The sequence below is a fragment of the Anabas testudineus genome, chromosome 2 (genome assembly GCF_900324465.2).
Source record: "Anabas testudineus chromosome 2, fAnaTes1.2, whole genome shotgun sequence".
Classification (NCBI taxonomy): Eukaryota; Metazoa; Chordata; class Actinopteri; order Anabantiformes; family Anabantidae; genus Anabas; species Anabas testudineus.
This window is the reverse complement of record NC_046611.1, coordinates 21,461,844-21,475,202: the sequence shown is the minus strand read 5'-3', so window position 1 is coordinate 21,475,202 and position 13,359 is coordinate 21,461,844. Positions and strand designations below refer to the sequence as shown.

General features: G+C 38.4%; 2 protein-coding genes across 3 annotated transcripts; both read left to right on the top strand.

Moving 5' to 3' along the window:
* Window positions 1-4,330: 4,330 nt before the first annotated feature.
* On the top strand, window positions 4,331-8,047 carry myl12.1 (myosin, light chain 12, genome duplicate 1). Its single transcript, XM_026363830.1, has 4 exons — window positions 4,331-4,418; window positions 6,406-6,605; window positions 6,823-6,984; window positions 7,197-8,047. The coding sequence occupies exons 2-4, from the start codon at window positions 6,422-6,424 to the stop codon at window positions 7,367-7,369; spliced, it is 519 nt and encodes a 172-aa protein (XP_026219615.1). The 5' UTR covers window positions 4,331-4,418; window positions 6,406-6,421; the 3' UTR covers window positions 7,370-8,047.
* A 1,131-nt stretch (window positions 8,048-9,178) lies between these two features.
* fastkd3 (FAST kinase domains 3) lies at window positions 9,179-13,343 on the top strand. Of its 2 annotated transcripts, none has more exons than XM_026363391.1 (7): window positions 9,179-9,577; window positions 9,889-11,382; window positions 11,485-11,570; window positions 12,350-12,524; window positions 12,597-12,666; window positions 12,811-12,925; window positions 13,069-13,343. In XM_026363391.1, the coding sequence occupies exons 2-7, from the start codon at window positions 9,915-9,917 to the stop codon at window positions 13,165-13,167; spliced, it is 2,013 nt and encodes a 670-aa protein (XP_026219176.1). In that variant the 5' UTR covers window positions 9,179-9,577; window positions 9,889-9,914; the 3' UTR covers window positions 13,168-13,343. The 2 variants fall into 2 exon arrangements, with proteins under 2 accessions (XP_026219176.1, XP_026219174.1); XM_026363389.1 differs by having other exon boundaries at window positions 9,180-9,577; window positions 9,886-11,382.
* Window positions 13,344-13,359: the final 16 nt, after the last annotated feature.

Here is a 13,359-nt window from a genome sequence, read left to right as displayed (position 1 = left end):
TGTTTGTTATTTTCTGATTTCTCTCATCCACACCTCTGTTGTTTATAGCTTTCAGTTTGTCATTGCTGCTTAACCTCCTGGAGCCTTTGTCTTGACTTTTTATTTTATTGCAGCAGTCTCAGCTGTGACCGTTGCTAACTTTAGCCGTGCTATTGTTACTTGCTTCACATATAATGAATGCCAGTTGAAGTCTCTTTGTCACTCTCTCTTTCACTCTTGGTGTCATTAGTGGAGGTACACAAATGTCCCCTATTGTCCCCTGTCCCTATAAACACCTACTCAAAGAAAAAGTGAATTAAATCAAAGATTTAGGATCCATTAGCAGATTTTTAATTCCTTTTCTAATGGTAAACTCTTGATGTCAACATGACACAAAACCATCAACTAAACATTGTGGTTCAGATAAGTTTGTCAAACACACAGAGCATAGTTGACTGCCATTGTAAATTAAACACCTGGTTAGTTTCCAAGGCAAAAACATGTCACTGAACACTCAGACCTTTAGTTGAACATGATTTTTGGCACTCACTCTTCCACAGGGCACAGTGCTCAGCATGGCAACATTTCTAAAATGTTATGGCAGCAGCCTTAGGTGTAAACCCATTAAAAGAGATCACCAGTAACGAGAACTAATACAAGACATTAAGCAGGGTCACAATGCTACATGCTGTCTAATGAACATGGGATATAAAGCATTTTACAAATATAATATGTCGCAACACTCTGCATTGTGTGCCAACACACTGTGATCCTGAGCAGCTATAATGAGATGAAAAGTCATGCAGTTACACTAATCATCAGAAATGTCACTCTCATGTTTGTGTGATATATCCCACTACAACCAGCAGCATATCAGAAACAGGGTTAATCAGTTAAAGTAACAACATCTATCTGCCACAGGTAAAATTATTCAAATAACACCTTATTGCTTATTTTAAAGCAAGAGTGAACGTTTCCATCGAATCACTAGCACACGGATTTTGAACGAAACGTTTTACCTCTTGACCTTGGTATGAATAATGTGAGCTGAAGGCAATTTCATTAGTCTTAAATCACAAGTCTTAAACCCCTTTACCAAAATTATTCAATTAGATACACATGTGGGAGGTTAAAAAGAATAAACCCTTTAATCCCACAAATTCCCTTTTTGCCTCCAGACCACTGTGTGTACAAAGAGAACAAAGAGAGAAACAATGCTAGTTAAAACATGGACTTTATTTATTTCATTATTTTAATTGATCAGTGTTTAATAGATAATGATATGTCTTGACCGCTTTAGGTCACATTATATTAGAGTCATACATACTGTAGGTGCGTTATTGACGTGAGTAAAAGCCATGATAACCCGATTCACCTTATTTATTTAATTATTAGTTAATTGGTGATTTCTTTTAAATCTCCTGTATGTTTAGAAAATAATGTCCATTCATCTCTTCTTGCATGACTGTTAAAAAAGTGACTTTCTTGGATGTTTAAATGTGTACTCGGCATCAGTTGTTCTATGTATAACTAACTAATGGTTAGTTATTCAGAGTCAGCTGGCTGATTCTCTATATCTGCATCTGTTTTTTATTGCATTTAATGTGACACCATAGTTTTAACTTTTGGCAATAGCGGCCCCTGTAAAACTTATTCTATGAACAAATGGACAGGTTAAACAAACACGTATAATATGTTTGTTAATGAGCTCTAGTGGTGCTGGTAGATGGATAAAGTTACCTTTGAACAGAGCCACGCTATCACTTTGCAGTCTTTATGCTAAGCTAATAGCTTTATATTTAGCATACAGACAACAAAGTGAAATCTATTTTCTCCTGAAACTCTGCAGGGAAATATGTATCTATTATACAGAAATATGTCGTATTATTTTATGTTGTTTAACCTTTATGGAACTAGCTACATGTAAATATATGAACAATACTGCACAGAATCTATCTAACCACATAAATATCTTTAGCCGTAGTGCCTTACCACTGTCTGAAAGGACATTTGTCACCTTATTTCTGAAACAGTTATTTTTTTATTTTTGTTGGCACTTAGTTAGAAAGGTGCTGATGCAATTTTATTATCAAAGGTCTTTGTAATGCACAACCATGTATTGTCCATTTTCTACTTACATACGTGAGCTGTAACTTGTCTGTGGTCATGTTCCAGTATGTAACTGGATTCAGCTGTCCAGGAAATTCCAACTATATGGAGATCTCAAGGGATCTAATAGGGATTAGAGATCTATTTATACAGTATGTATTGTATAGTCTCCATATACCTAGGATATATGAACAGTTGAGTTAAGAGTACATAGACAAATTGAATAAGCTCACACAGATCAATGGGGGCTGGCCGGGCAAGTTATCCAGTCTGGTGTATCAACTATTACACAGATTTTATATAAATAACCCAGGCTCACTGTAAAGTTTCCTATGAGTGTAGCACTCTCTAGTGGTTGAAACCAACACTGCACCGGATTTATACAAAAATGAGGTAATCTAGAAAATTCAATTCATGTCAACAAACTTTTATTGTTCCTGAAGGGGCAATTTGGGACTGTCAGTCTGCAAGTAAAGCAAAGCTGGTCTAAAATGTCTCTCATTCTAGTCGCTGACAATAATCAGTGTTTACTAATGGCATGCATTGAACAATTTTGTTATCAGCTTTGAAAGTGGTATGACAGCTGCAGAGAAAAGACACATGTGGCTCGTTTTAACCTGTGACTCAACAGTTCCACATCTTGCTTTTGTAGCCCTGCTGCAGTAAGCCTCCCTTTACAGCTATGACCTGGGCACCAACTGTTGTCTGACCCACGCTGGGAAAGCATCATCTATTATTACCCATCCTATCAACATTTTCTCCTTATTGTTTGGGTTGCCTTGTATGATGTTAATTTCACTCTTCTTTTCATTGAGGTTTAAACCAGGTCAATATCTCTCTATTTTTAGAGAAATCTGATCACAAAGTAGCAACAAACTTTTTACACCAATAAATATTTTATGAAAAAAATCAAAACAAAAACATAAAGACATCTGTCACATGATATTATATTTGAATACATTGGTGGCCTCAGCAGACATCTATGCTACTTTATTCTTCTACTAGTGGAAATATTCTACATTTTACTACACTATTTACTTTGCACTTTATTTTATAACATTAACAATTCCCATGTACGTATTGTTACAGACTTAATAGATCATTGAGGGACGTTTTCAACTATCAAGCAGTACATAAAGTAATTCAAATCAGTCCCACCAGCCTCTAGCTTCTTCTGTCTTCTCAGCAAGCAACACATCATAAACTTCAGTTTAAAGTTTCTTATGATGAACTTTATACATCATATTCTGCTCGTACCTCATCTTGCCAAAAACCCCTACGGAACGGTTTCCTAAGTGTGTTGTTGCTGCTTTTCTCCAGGTGCTTAGACCAAAGTCCCTGATTCTGAGTCTGAGAAACCTGCTCCTCTGGGTTCCTCCCTGCTGAGCCTGTTGGTGCTGCTCTGGACTGATAAATCCCTGAATAATGTGTCTTTTAGAAATTTAAACTTCTCTGTTAACCTGTCATGAGGAGCTCCACAATCCTCTTTCCATACAGGTCCACCTGGCTTGGATAGAATGGAGATCCCAGACACTTAATAATGTTAGAAATATGTACATCTCACAGTACATTGTGATGGGGCACAGTTTGAGTTTGCCTGGAAGGCCCAACATCTCCACACTCCAATGCAACACACTACATGCTGCATCACAACAACTAAACTAAACACTGGCTTCTTTTCCTCCTCATCAATACTAAACCTCCTATCTGAAGATAAACTTATTTAATTCAATTAAAAGGCTCTTTTATGTCTCAGACCTTGAAACTAATACAGTAAAACTGACAAACAGCATCAACTATGATTCTGATTCTGATTACTTGTACATACAGCATTAAATAATACAATCTTTATTAGCACTATCATCTTCTAATAAGTGGTCCTTATTGATGTTTAGGCCAGTGTTTTTCCAGAGGGACAGTTTTGTCTTGTCTTTTCTTGCACAATCCAGGGAAGGATGTGAACTTTCTTCCCTTAAATGGGCATATCCACGAACGTCAGGCAAAGGAGCGTTCATGAACGTTACATTTCCTCAAAGGGGGTCAGAAGGTACGCGAGGAATTGTATTACTAAAAATAATAAAAAAGTGGAGTTGTTTTTGAACGTGGTTAATTATTATTTTTTATCTAATTGGCATTCTGCCTGAAACGACGCATGATTTTTATTTTACTTGAGTAATAGTTGTTTAATACTGTACGTCCCCCCCTATTTTCCTAAATTGGTTTGTTCTGGTGTGCCGTTCAGAGCTCAACATGATGATGAGGAAGTGAAGGGCGGTGGTTGAGGAAAAGAGCAGCACCGAGCTAGCTGACCAGTATCCGAGTGTCGTAAGGTAGGATATTGTTTTTGGCCTTTATTTTCCTTCGTACTGCAGTTGAGTTTATTGCAAATGCTTCGCTATCATGATACCAACCGCTGTGGGTAATATTTAAGTAATATATTGGAACAACATGGTATCGTGTGATTTTGAGTGATCGGTTGAAAACACTGCTAACTGTTAGCTGCTCGGCTAATGACTAAAAAGCTAACGAACAGAAACTACAAATGTTGCACATATATAACACTTGAAGTTTGTTGTTAGCCTTATAAACTTAAAATATACCAGTTTTTATATTCATAGTGGACTTGCTGTTCTCATGTGAATGTACTCTTAGTTTTTAAAATGTCTCAAACTAGGCCGCAGGACGCTCGCCTACTTTAAAATGAGCTGTTGTGCTGAGGTAATTTTACCAAAAGAATTAACTCGAGGTGAATCCGGTTTTGTAAAACTTTAACTTCTAGTTTGCACAGTGAAAATAAGCAACACACACGTTAACAATTTGGCTGCAGCTAATGTGGCTTTACTCATCATAGATTACAGTGATGACTGTTAGTCGGTTAAAACGAAATACGTTTGACTATAAAACTGTGAAAAACGAGTTTAGATATAGTTTTGCTCGACCATGTGCCTCAAGACGCCTTTTTTTCTGTCACTGACAAAATAAAGCTTTTCAGAAGCAGGAAACCAGCAAATATTTGGCATTTCTACTTGATAAGTGATCACTAACTCAGCGCTAAGTTAAACATCTCCAGCTGTTCAACATATGTCAGCATACTTCATCCTAAGAGGAGTTGTTTGTATTTTAAACAGAACTAGAAACCAATAAAGCCTTTTTACTGACAAATAACCATTTTTAATTATGAAACAATTTGACTAATCTAGTCACCTCCAGATAAATACCAAATTCAAGTAAGTCATTTATAAAACTATATTTCTTTGCAAACTTTTCAGATATGAGAATTTGCAGCTTTCCACTTCGTGACGTCGCACATGTTTGGTATTTACAGTGCTGGTCTAACAAAAGCAACTATTTGAAGGTGTTGCCTCCAGCTTTGTGAGCTTGTAATGAGCTTCAATGATAATGGTACAATGGTTAGTTGCATTTCTAAATCAGGCTAATGTTGTATCACTGAGCATTATAAGTACAAATTATTACTGTTCCAGACGAAATTTACCTGTGTGACCATGTAAACAATTAATCAGTTGGAGTCCTGAGCTATAGGTATTACTCAAGGTGTTTGAGTGGATTTTTCATCTGCACGGTGTAGTGAAAACATAGACGTCTGTCAACATAACACAAAGTGAATGTAGGACAGCTCCAGTCAGCGTTTAAGACCTTGCCTGATTAGGGCATTGGCCTTCACATCAGTAATTTTCCTACCCTCTGTGAAGGCAGTGAGCTTATCAACCTAGAAAGATGAGAAACATTTCCATTTATAGCTCAGCAAAGGACACCACACTGGGGATTCACTGCCAGAGAATGAAATAGTCCTACTGCTGAGATGTGTGTGTGTCAATGACTGGTTATTATTTGGAGTAACTGCGTGATCCACTTTATCTTTGATCAGACTATGTTCAGTCATGACTTCTGTAAACGGTTTTATTTCTGCTCTGTCCACAGTTGAATAATTCATGTTGACAATCTTTACAATTGTAATTAAAGCACAAGATGTTGTTATATTGCTTGTTTTATCTAAATAGCTTTTCAGCATTCGTTAAATCTAGAAATATTCAGTTCAGCGTCTCATAAGAAAAACAATATATGCAAAAAAATTATGATCTGAAGTTTGAATTATGTAATAGTTTGCAGCTCCATTTAGAATTATCTCATTAAACAAGTTGTTTCTTTTTGTTAATAACTTGTTTAATTGTCTTTATTATCCAAAAAGAATTGTGTAAACATTAGGTAGAAAGCATAGACATGCCTCTTACACTTACCTTTTAATGAGTTGACTGCATCAGGATATATAATCTGAGGTCTGTGTTTTTATTTCCACAGAAATAAAATAGTCAAAATGTCAAGCAAAAGAGCTAAGGGAAAGACCACAAAGAAGCGCCCTCAGCGCGCCACCTCCAATGTCTTTGCCATGTTTGACCAGTCTCAGATTCAGGAGTTCAAGGAGGCTTTCAACATGATTGACCAGAACCGTGACGGGTTTGTGGACAAAGAGGACCTTCACGACATGCTCGCCTCTCTGGGTCAGTATGTGCAGCATATTTCAGGATGAACTGAAGTTAGATAAAACATATCGGTGTGAAGCTGGAAGCAGGTCTGCAGAATGTTTGTTTAAAAACTAGTTTTGTTAGTAAACACATTTGGGTTTTCATTAGCTGAATGTTATTTATATGTGAAACCACATAGTTGTTCAACTTCAGGCTTAAATTTTAAGTGAGCTAAACCAGTCCCATTATACAGGCAAAAATCCAACTGATGAGTATCTGGAGGCCATGATGATGGAAGCACCTGGGCCAATTAACTTCACCATGTTCCTCACCATGTTTGGAGAGAAGCTCAACGGCACAGACCCTGAAGATGTGATCAGAAATGCGTTTGCTTGCTTTGATGAAGAGGGGACAGGTAAATTCTGATGGTTATCATCTGTTTCTTGTTGGTAGACACAAAGAATCTACTTGGCCATAGTGGTATGTTGGGACATTTCTAAATCGCTTTGAATTGCAGTTGTGCAAAATATCAATGTGGGTAAAGTTAAATTCTTCAGATGAATGATGTTGTTTCAGGGTGTCATCTTCCCTGTTTTCTTATCTAATTTGACTCTGCTCCTCCCTCAGGTAACATCTCAGAAGATTACTTCAGAGAGCTGCTCACAACAATGGGTGACCGTTTTACAGATGATGAGGTGGACGAGCTCTTTAGGGAGGCTCCCATTGACAAGAAAAACAACTTCAACTATGTGGAGTTCACACGCATCCTAAAGCACGGTGCCAAGGATAAGGACGATTAAAGAGCCATTCCAACATATTTCTCTCCACCTTCTCTGCCTCTGTTCAGTCGGCTAGATCAGTGTGCTGCTTATAGCTCCAGTATAAAACCCATTTCAAACAAACCAAAGCAATAACTATCCACTCTGTTTGGTGTGAACTTCCAGTATAGCCAAATGTACACATCTCTTATAAGGGGGAAAAAAAATTCAAATACATTGTGAATTTTTTTTTTCTTTTTCTGTTGTGTAAAGTGGCAGCACCTTTCAAAGTTCGAAGTCTTTGCAATTCATGTAATTGGGTTTAGCTGAATTTTTACATTTTATAATATAAACTTTTTAAATAAAGCCCTCTATCAAGTTGTATTTTGCTGTTTCCCTTCCATAAATGCCAGCTGAAATACATGTTGCATTATTCTCTTTCTTTAGTGAGTATAACTAAAATTCTTCCATCATTACCCCCCCTCCCCAGAGGCTTGTCAAGTTTTGGCATGTCTGCTCTCCCTCCTCACCCAATTCATTCAACATGTGCTGACATGTAGTAGCTAAATACTTTCTGTAAAAGGCAAAATGCAGGTAACAATACAACCTACACTGAAACTGTATTATAAATAAGCCTTGTAAAGAGAACGCTTCTTAAACAGCATGGTGATCTGTATGTGATGACAGGCAGTGATATAATAAAATTGTTATCGAGATGAACTGAGGACACTGAGTCAGTTTACAGTGGTGAGCGTCATAAAGATTATCTCTTACAGAGGATATGAATTCAAATCGTGTACCTACAGTGTCTCTAGGCGGACTGTTGTCTATTGGAATTGCAGCACAGTCTAAAGAACTACAACAAAGGTAACTAAAGTCCTCCTAGTTAACATTTTTTAAAGGCACTGTAATATAGGCTGGTTGTATGTAGGTGTCAGGACATTTAAGGTGTGTATTAACATGTTTTGGTATAATTGTGCTTTATCCTGTGGCAGTACAATTACCGCATGCGTGTTCACAGATGGAGTTTTAGTTCAGTCATACATCTGCTGTTCAGTTTATATATATATATGTATATATATATATATATATATATATATATATATATATATGTATATGTATATATATTTTTTTTTTTTACAGTCTAAACCACAAGATACTGTCATCAGTCCATTGCAAAACATCAAGTAGATTTAGATTACAATACAAATTATCCAACAAATACAGTATACGACACGGACAATGGAAAACTATCACATTTTAAATAAACTTCAACTACATCAGAATTTCATATCAAAAGTTCAATCCACAGACCAACACATTTACAAAGATACTTGTTAGTTGTAAGTAGGCTTGAACAAAACTTTGAAGTTAAAAGGTAACAGTGCAGTAAAGTCCTTCTCCACAGTTGGGATGTGATATGTGGGGTTGGAACTAAAGTCAGTCACTGTGAAGTAGGAGACCTCTGGTTTTGAACTTAACCGCTTTTACATAGTCAAAGATGTTTTTATTATTCACAGAATTCAATATTTTAATATCTGACTGGAGGGGGCCATTAACAATACACAAAGAAAGTTATTTTAATATCTGTTTGCAGCAGGTGTTGCATCTCTTTACTTTGAAAAGTAGCTAAACATATACTTTCCAAAGTTTTGCACATCACTCTAAATGCTAAATACTGTGAGCAATTCTTAAAATCACATGTTACATTGTCCTTATTTAAACTCTGCACTGTCACTTTTTAAAATATGTCATCTTTTAAATTTTGCAATATGTGTTTACTACGAATTTTATACAACATAATTATTCTTCATATAGCAATCTATAATTAGGTTCTAACTTTATCATAATTGATAGAAATAACTATTATTATTCTGTGTAGCAAACACAAAGACACATTCTTGCACAGTTGGCTAATTAAATACATTTGTTCTGTGAATATGAGGGTTGGCAAGACTTGTTTTAATATTTTACATATTTTTGGTGGCAATGGCCAATAAAAAAACATATTTACGACGGACAATTGATAAATTAAACTCGAGCCACTACAAACAGGGGGAACCTTGTTCAGTTGTCTTGTCGCTCTCTGGTGTTTGAGCACGGAAGCAGTGTCTTTTATTGTGTCAGCGTGGTGAAGTCTAGATTTCCGAGGTGCTGTGAATGCCTCACGACCCTGTGAGCACGTTATGTAGCATCAACTCTGAGACTGTCACCGGCTCCGTGGTCGTTTTCCGCTGTTATATGGTCCGGGTATGAATTTTGAGGATTTCATTTAATAGATCTTTATTTATTTATCACTCTGAGCTGAAGTTTCAGCTTTAAAATACGTTAATAACCACAACAGAAGTGCGGATCCTGTAGGCTAGCTGGGAAGTTAGCCGCTTGAGAAGTTAACGCTAGCTAACTTCAAGGTTGGCTAATAAACAGAGGAGCGAGCTGGGTTCCCTAATAAACTGTACAGTACTCCGAGTGTTATCCTCCAATTTCCTGGAATGATGTGCATTTGTGTGTGAATCACGTGTTTCCTTGTTTTGACATTTAAACTGTGTGTGAATTAGCAGGGTCTGGTGATTTCTGGGGCAGAGCCATGGCTCTTCAGCTGATCCAGAGACTTCCGCTGCTGGGGCAGGTCGGGATACAGCGTTACCCTCCTATTGGATCTGTCTCCTCTTTCACCAAGCTCCTGACAACCAGCAGTGCAAGTCGGCCCTTATGCGTAGCCTGCCTGTGTACCTCATCTGGCCACTGCAGCAGAGGACAAGGCTGCAGGAAGCTCCAGTCAGACTTTCGGATCAGGAGGCTGACCACCATCACCAGGGAGCCTTCCTTTGTGGCCAGCAGCTCTGTAGGACTCCATGGAGATTCAATTCCTCAGTTTCGTCTGACCCAGCTGCACCGACCCACAGCAGCTGAGGAGCAGGCTTTCCAGCAGCGGCTAGGGAGCTGCTCCACATCCAGGCAGGTCTTCAAAGTGCTGCGTTCACTGGAGATCATGTCTGACACCATGGCTGCAGCAGCACTTCACCGTGTAGCCGACCTGGAGCGGGAAGGAAACTCTCTGAAAGACCCCTCGGTCTTGGAGAAGGACACCATGAGAGCTCTGTGCTTCCAACTGGAGCAAGACTCTGGTCGATTAACAAATCCTGGGCTGGTTTCAGCCCTCCTGGCTTGCACACGCCTCTTTTTAGATCCATGGAGCACGTTAATGGTGCGCCTTGTGTCTGAGAGCCAGGAGAGGCTAGACAGGGGGCAGATGAGTGTAGGACAGTTGTGTACTTTAGGCCAAGCAATGCTGGCCATTGAGGGTCCTGGATGCATTGTACTGGAGCAGGTAATGGAAGAAATTCAGAAGCAGGCACCTGCCCAGTGGAGCATAGAGGACCTCATTGCTGTTTATAAACTTCTACAAAGTGGCTTGGGTCAAAATGTAAAATACAGAGATCTGCTGAATGCCATGCACAACCATGCTCTGACTCTTACCTCCTATATGGACCCAGGGGCTGTCAGTGTACTCCTTAGTGCTCTCGTGATCCTGAATCAGACCCAGGCCATGCCTCTAGTGATCAGTCTGTGTAAACAGGCTGTGCGGCATGTATCTTACTTCACTGACGAGGAGCTCACCCTTGTGCTTGGGGCCTTAATGCACTTTGGTCACAGTGATCATTATTTTGTGAAAGCGATGGAGAGGTACGTGCCCACAGTGGCCTTCACCTCTCACCCAGAGATGGTTACCAAAGTGATGCAGTTCTTCAGTCGAAGAAACATCCTGTCTCCAGCTGTGTTTGATGCTGTTGCTGAGAGCTTTGTGTACCGAGCAGATGACTACAACACCAGCCAAGTGGCCAGGCAGATCATGGCATTTGGGAAGCTGGGCTACCTCCCACCCAATGCTGTTGAAGTGTTCAGGAAAGTTGAAAACATCCTGCACACGCGCTTTTCCCACTTCCAGCCTCGAACGATTCTGAACTTGCTCCACTCCTGCATCCTAGTGGAGAGATTTCCTGTTAATTTTCTCTCCAACGTCTTCAGCAGTTACTTCCTGCAGCAACTGCAAGGTAAACGCAGAATGTGTGAATATGCCATGAACGGATAATTACAAAATGTATTATACATTGACTTTGTCTGTGTTGTGTTTTGTGCTCATCTCTGTGTTGCAGAGCAGGGCACAGGTTTGGACCCTTTTGTTCTGGCACAGCTGACTCAGCTCTACATGACTGTGAAGTTGGAGTGTCCTTTCTATGAGGTAAAGAATTTCAAATCAGGTCAAGGGTTGAATATATTAAAGATGAGGCCTGTCCAGCAGGACAGTCAGAAACCTGAATACACACCCTGTTATTTAACACGCCATCATTATGTGAGGCTCAGTACCTTCCGCTTATGTCATAAAACCTGCACCAACTAGTTTAACATCCCATAATCATTTTAGGCAATGCCAGACATCAACTTGTTTATCTGTGGCCTGTATTTGTAAATATTGTTTTATTAATCTAATGTTTTATTCTCAGTTTGAACTTTGAACTTCTCAGAATGATTTATTGGATTAATGTGCCTGTTATCTATAAGAATCATGGGCTTTTAAGTATTATATATATTCCAACAGCAGATGAGCAGCAAAACAAGGCAAACGTTATGTCCTGACTCCTGGTACAAAAACAACTTAGAAAGAAACAAACAAAATTACCATTAAGTTCCTCATTAATACAAGCAAAATGCAAATCTTAACTTTTGCTTGTCATGAAAAGTTATTGTTTATTGTTCCAGGCAACGTTGCTTCCGATCAGTAAATGCCATTTTGTTTTCTATTTGAAATTCGAACAGCACAAGTTAAATAAAAGCACAATAATTTCAACACTAACACCAAGAATAACTGTGCTGGAAATATCTTGTTTTGCTTCAGTTATTAATTAGAAATGAGAGATTAAACGTATGTTGTTGGTAAATGTTTTGTACTTGATGAAACATCAGCTAAATCATGCTTTGATAAACAGTGTATTTTGCTCCCATGGTTTTTTTTTTCGTCAGGGTCCCAAGCTCCATCCGAACTACTGCATCAAGTCTTTCCACATGTCAGGGCGTTCTCTGGAGACTCCAGTGGATCCACATCTGTACAACACTGTGAGAACTGGATTGGTTGATTTGCTCGGGGCTCGTTCATACTTTGGATCCAAAGTTCTGACGCCGTACTGCTACACGCTCGGTAACATACGTCATCACTGCTGCTTTTATTTAGTTTACTTCCAAAAGGCTTCATGTTTTTTTTCTGATGCAGATGTGGAGATGAAACTTAGTGAAGACGGATATGTGCTGCCTGCTCGTCATGTTGATGATGTATATAAGAGGTAAAAGGTTTTATGTATTACACTAAATGCTGCAGTGAAGATTTATATGTATTTTGTACTAAATGTAAAATCTGTGTAAAGTTCATCTGCGCACTAGATGTCAGGTTTTTAAAACATCATTGTGGGTTATCTGATGTGTTGCAGAGTAGCTCTTTGTATTGATGGACCAAAGAGGTTCACTACAAATGTGAGTCAGCTCCTTGGAAAGGAGGCCATCAAGCAGCGACATCTAAGACTTCTGGGATATGAAGTTGTTCAGGTTAGATCCTCACCTCCACTCTCAAACTCATAGTGGAATCAGGCATTTTTCTTTCAGATTGTTAAGCTACTCACAATAGAACAAACAACTGTCACATTTCTTAGTTTTATGAAATCACTGAGTGTTTTATTATTTTGTTCCAGATTCCTTACTATGAATTTGAAAAACTTCGAGACAAGGTCAGCGTAGTGGAGTATCTGCACCATAAAATCTTCCCTCACACTTACAGGCTGAGCTGGTGATGATGAAAATCTGTACCCAAGGAATGTCGTTTGAGGGGTGTTTAATTGTATTTTGAGCCTTTTCTTACTTGCATCCATATTTATTTTTGCTAATAAATTATTGCCAAATGAATATGTTCAAGTTTTTGTTGCACTTCTACATATTTAACTTGACAATAAAGTGGCTTTATTATGAAGATTGTATAAATAAAA

Excerpts from the sequence above, each read along its gene's own strand:
- myl12.1 (XM_026363830.1), top strand. The coding sequence starts at position 6,422 with ATGTCAAGCAAAAGAGCTAAGGGAAAGACCACAAAGAAGCGCCCTCAG. Across the intron at positions 6,606-6,822 it reads CGACATGCTCGCCTCTCTGG|GCAAAAATCCAACTGATGAG; the intron begins GTCAGTATGTGC and ends CCCATTATACAG. Across the intron at positions 6,985-7,196 it reads CTTTGATGAAGAGGGGACAG|GTAACATCTCAGAAGATTAC; the intron begins GTAAATTCTGAT and ends CTCCTCCCTCAG.
- fastkd3 (XM_026363391.1), top strand. The coding sequence starts at position 9,915 with ATGGCTCTTCAGCTGATCCAGAGACTTCCGCTGCTGGGGCAGGTCGGG. Across the intron at positions 12,525-12,596 it reads GCCGTACTGCTACACGCTCG|ATGTGGAGATGAAACTTAGT; the intron begins GTAACATACGTC and ends TTTCTGATGCAG. Across the intron at positions 12,667-12,810 it reads GTTGATGATGTATATAAGAG|AGTAGCTCTTTGTATTGATG; the intron begins GTAAAAGGTTTT and ends GATGTGTTGCAG.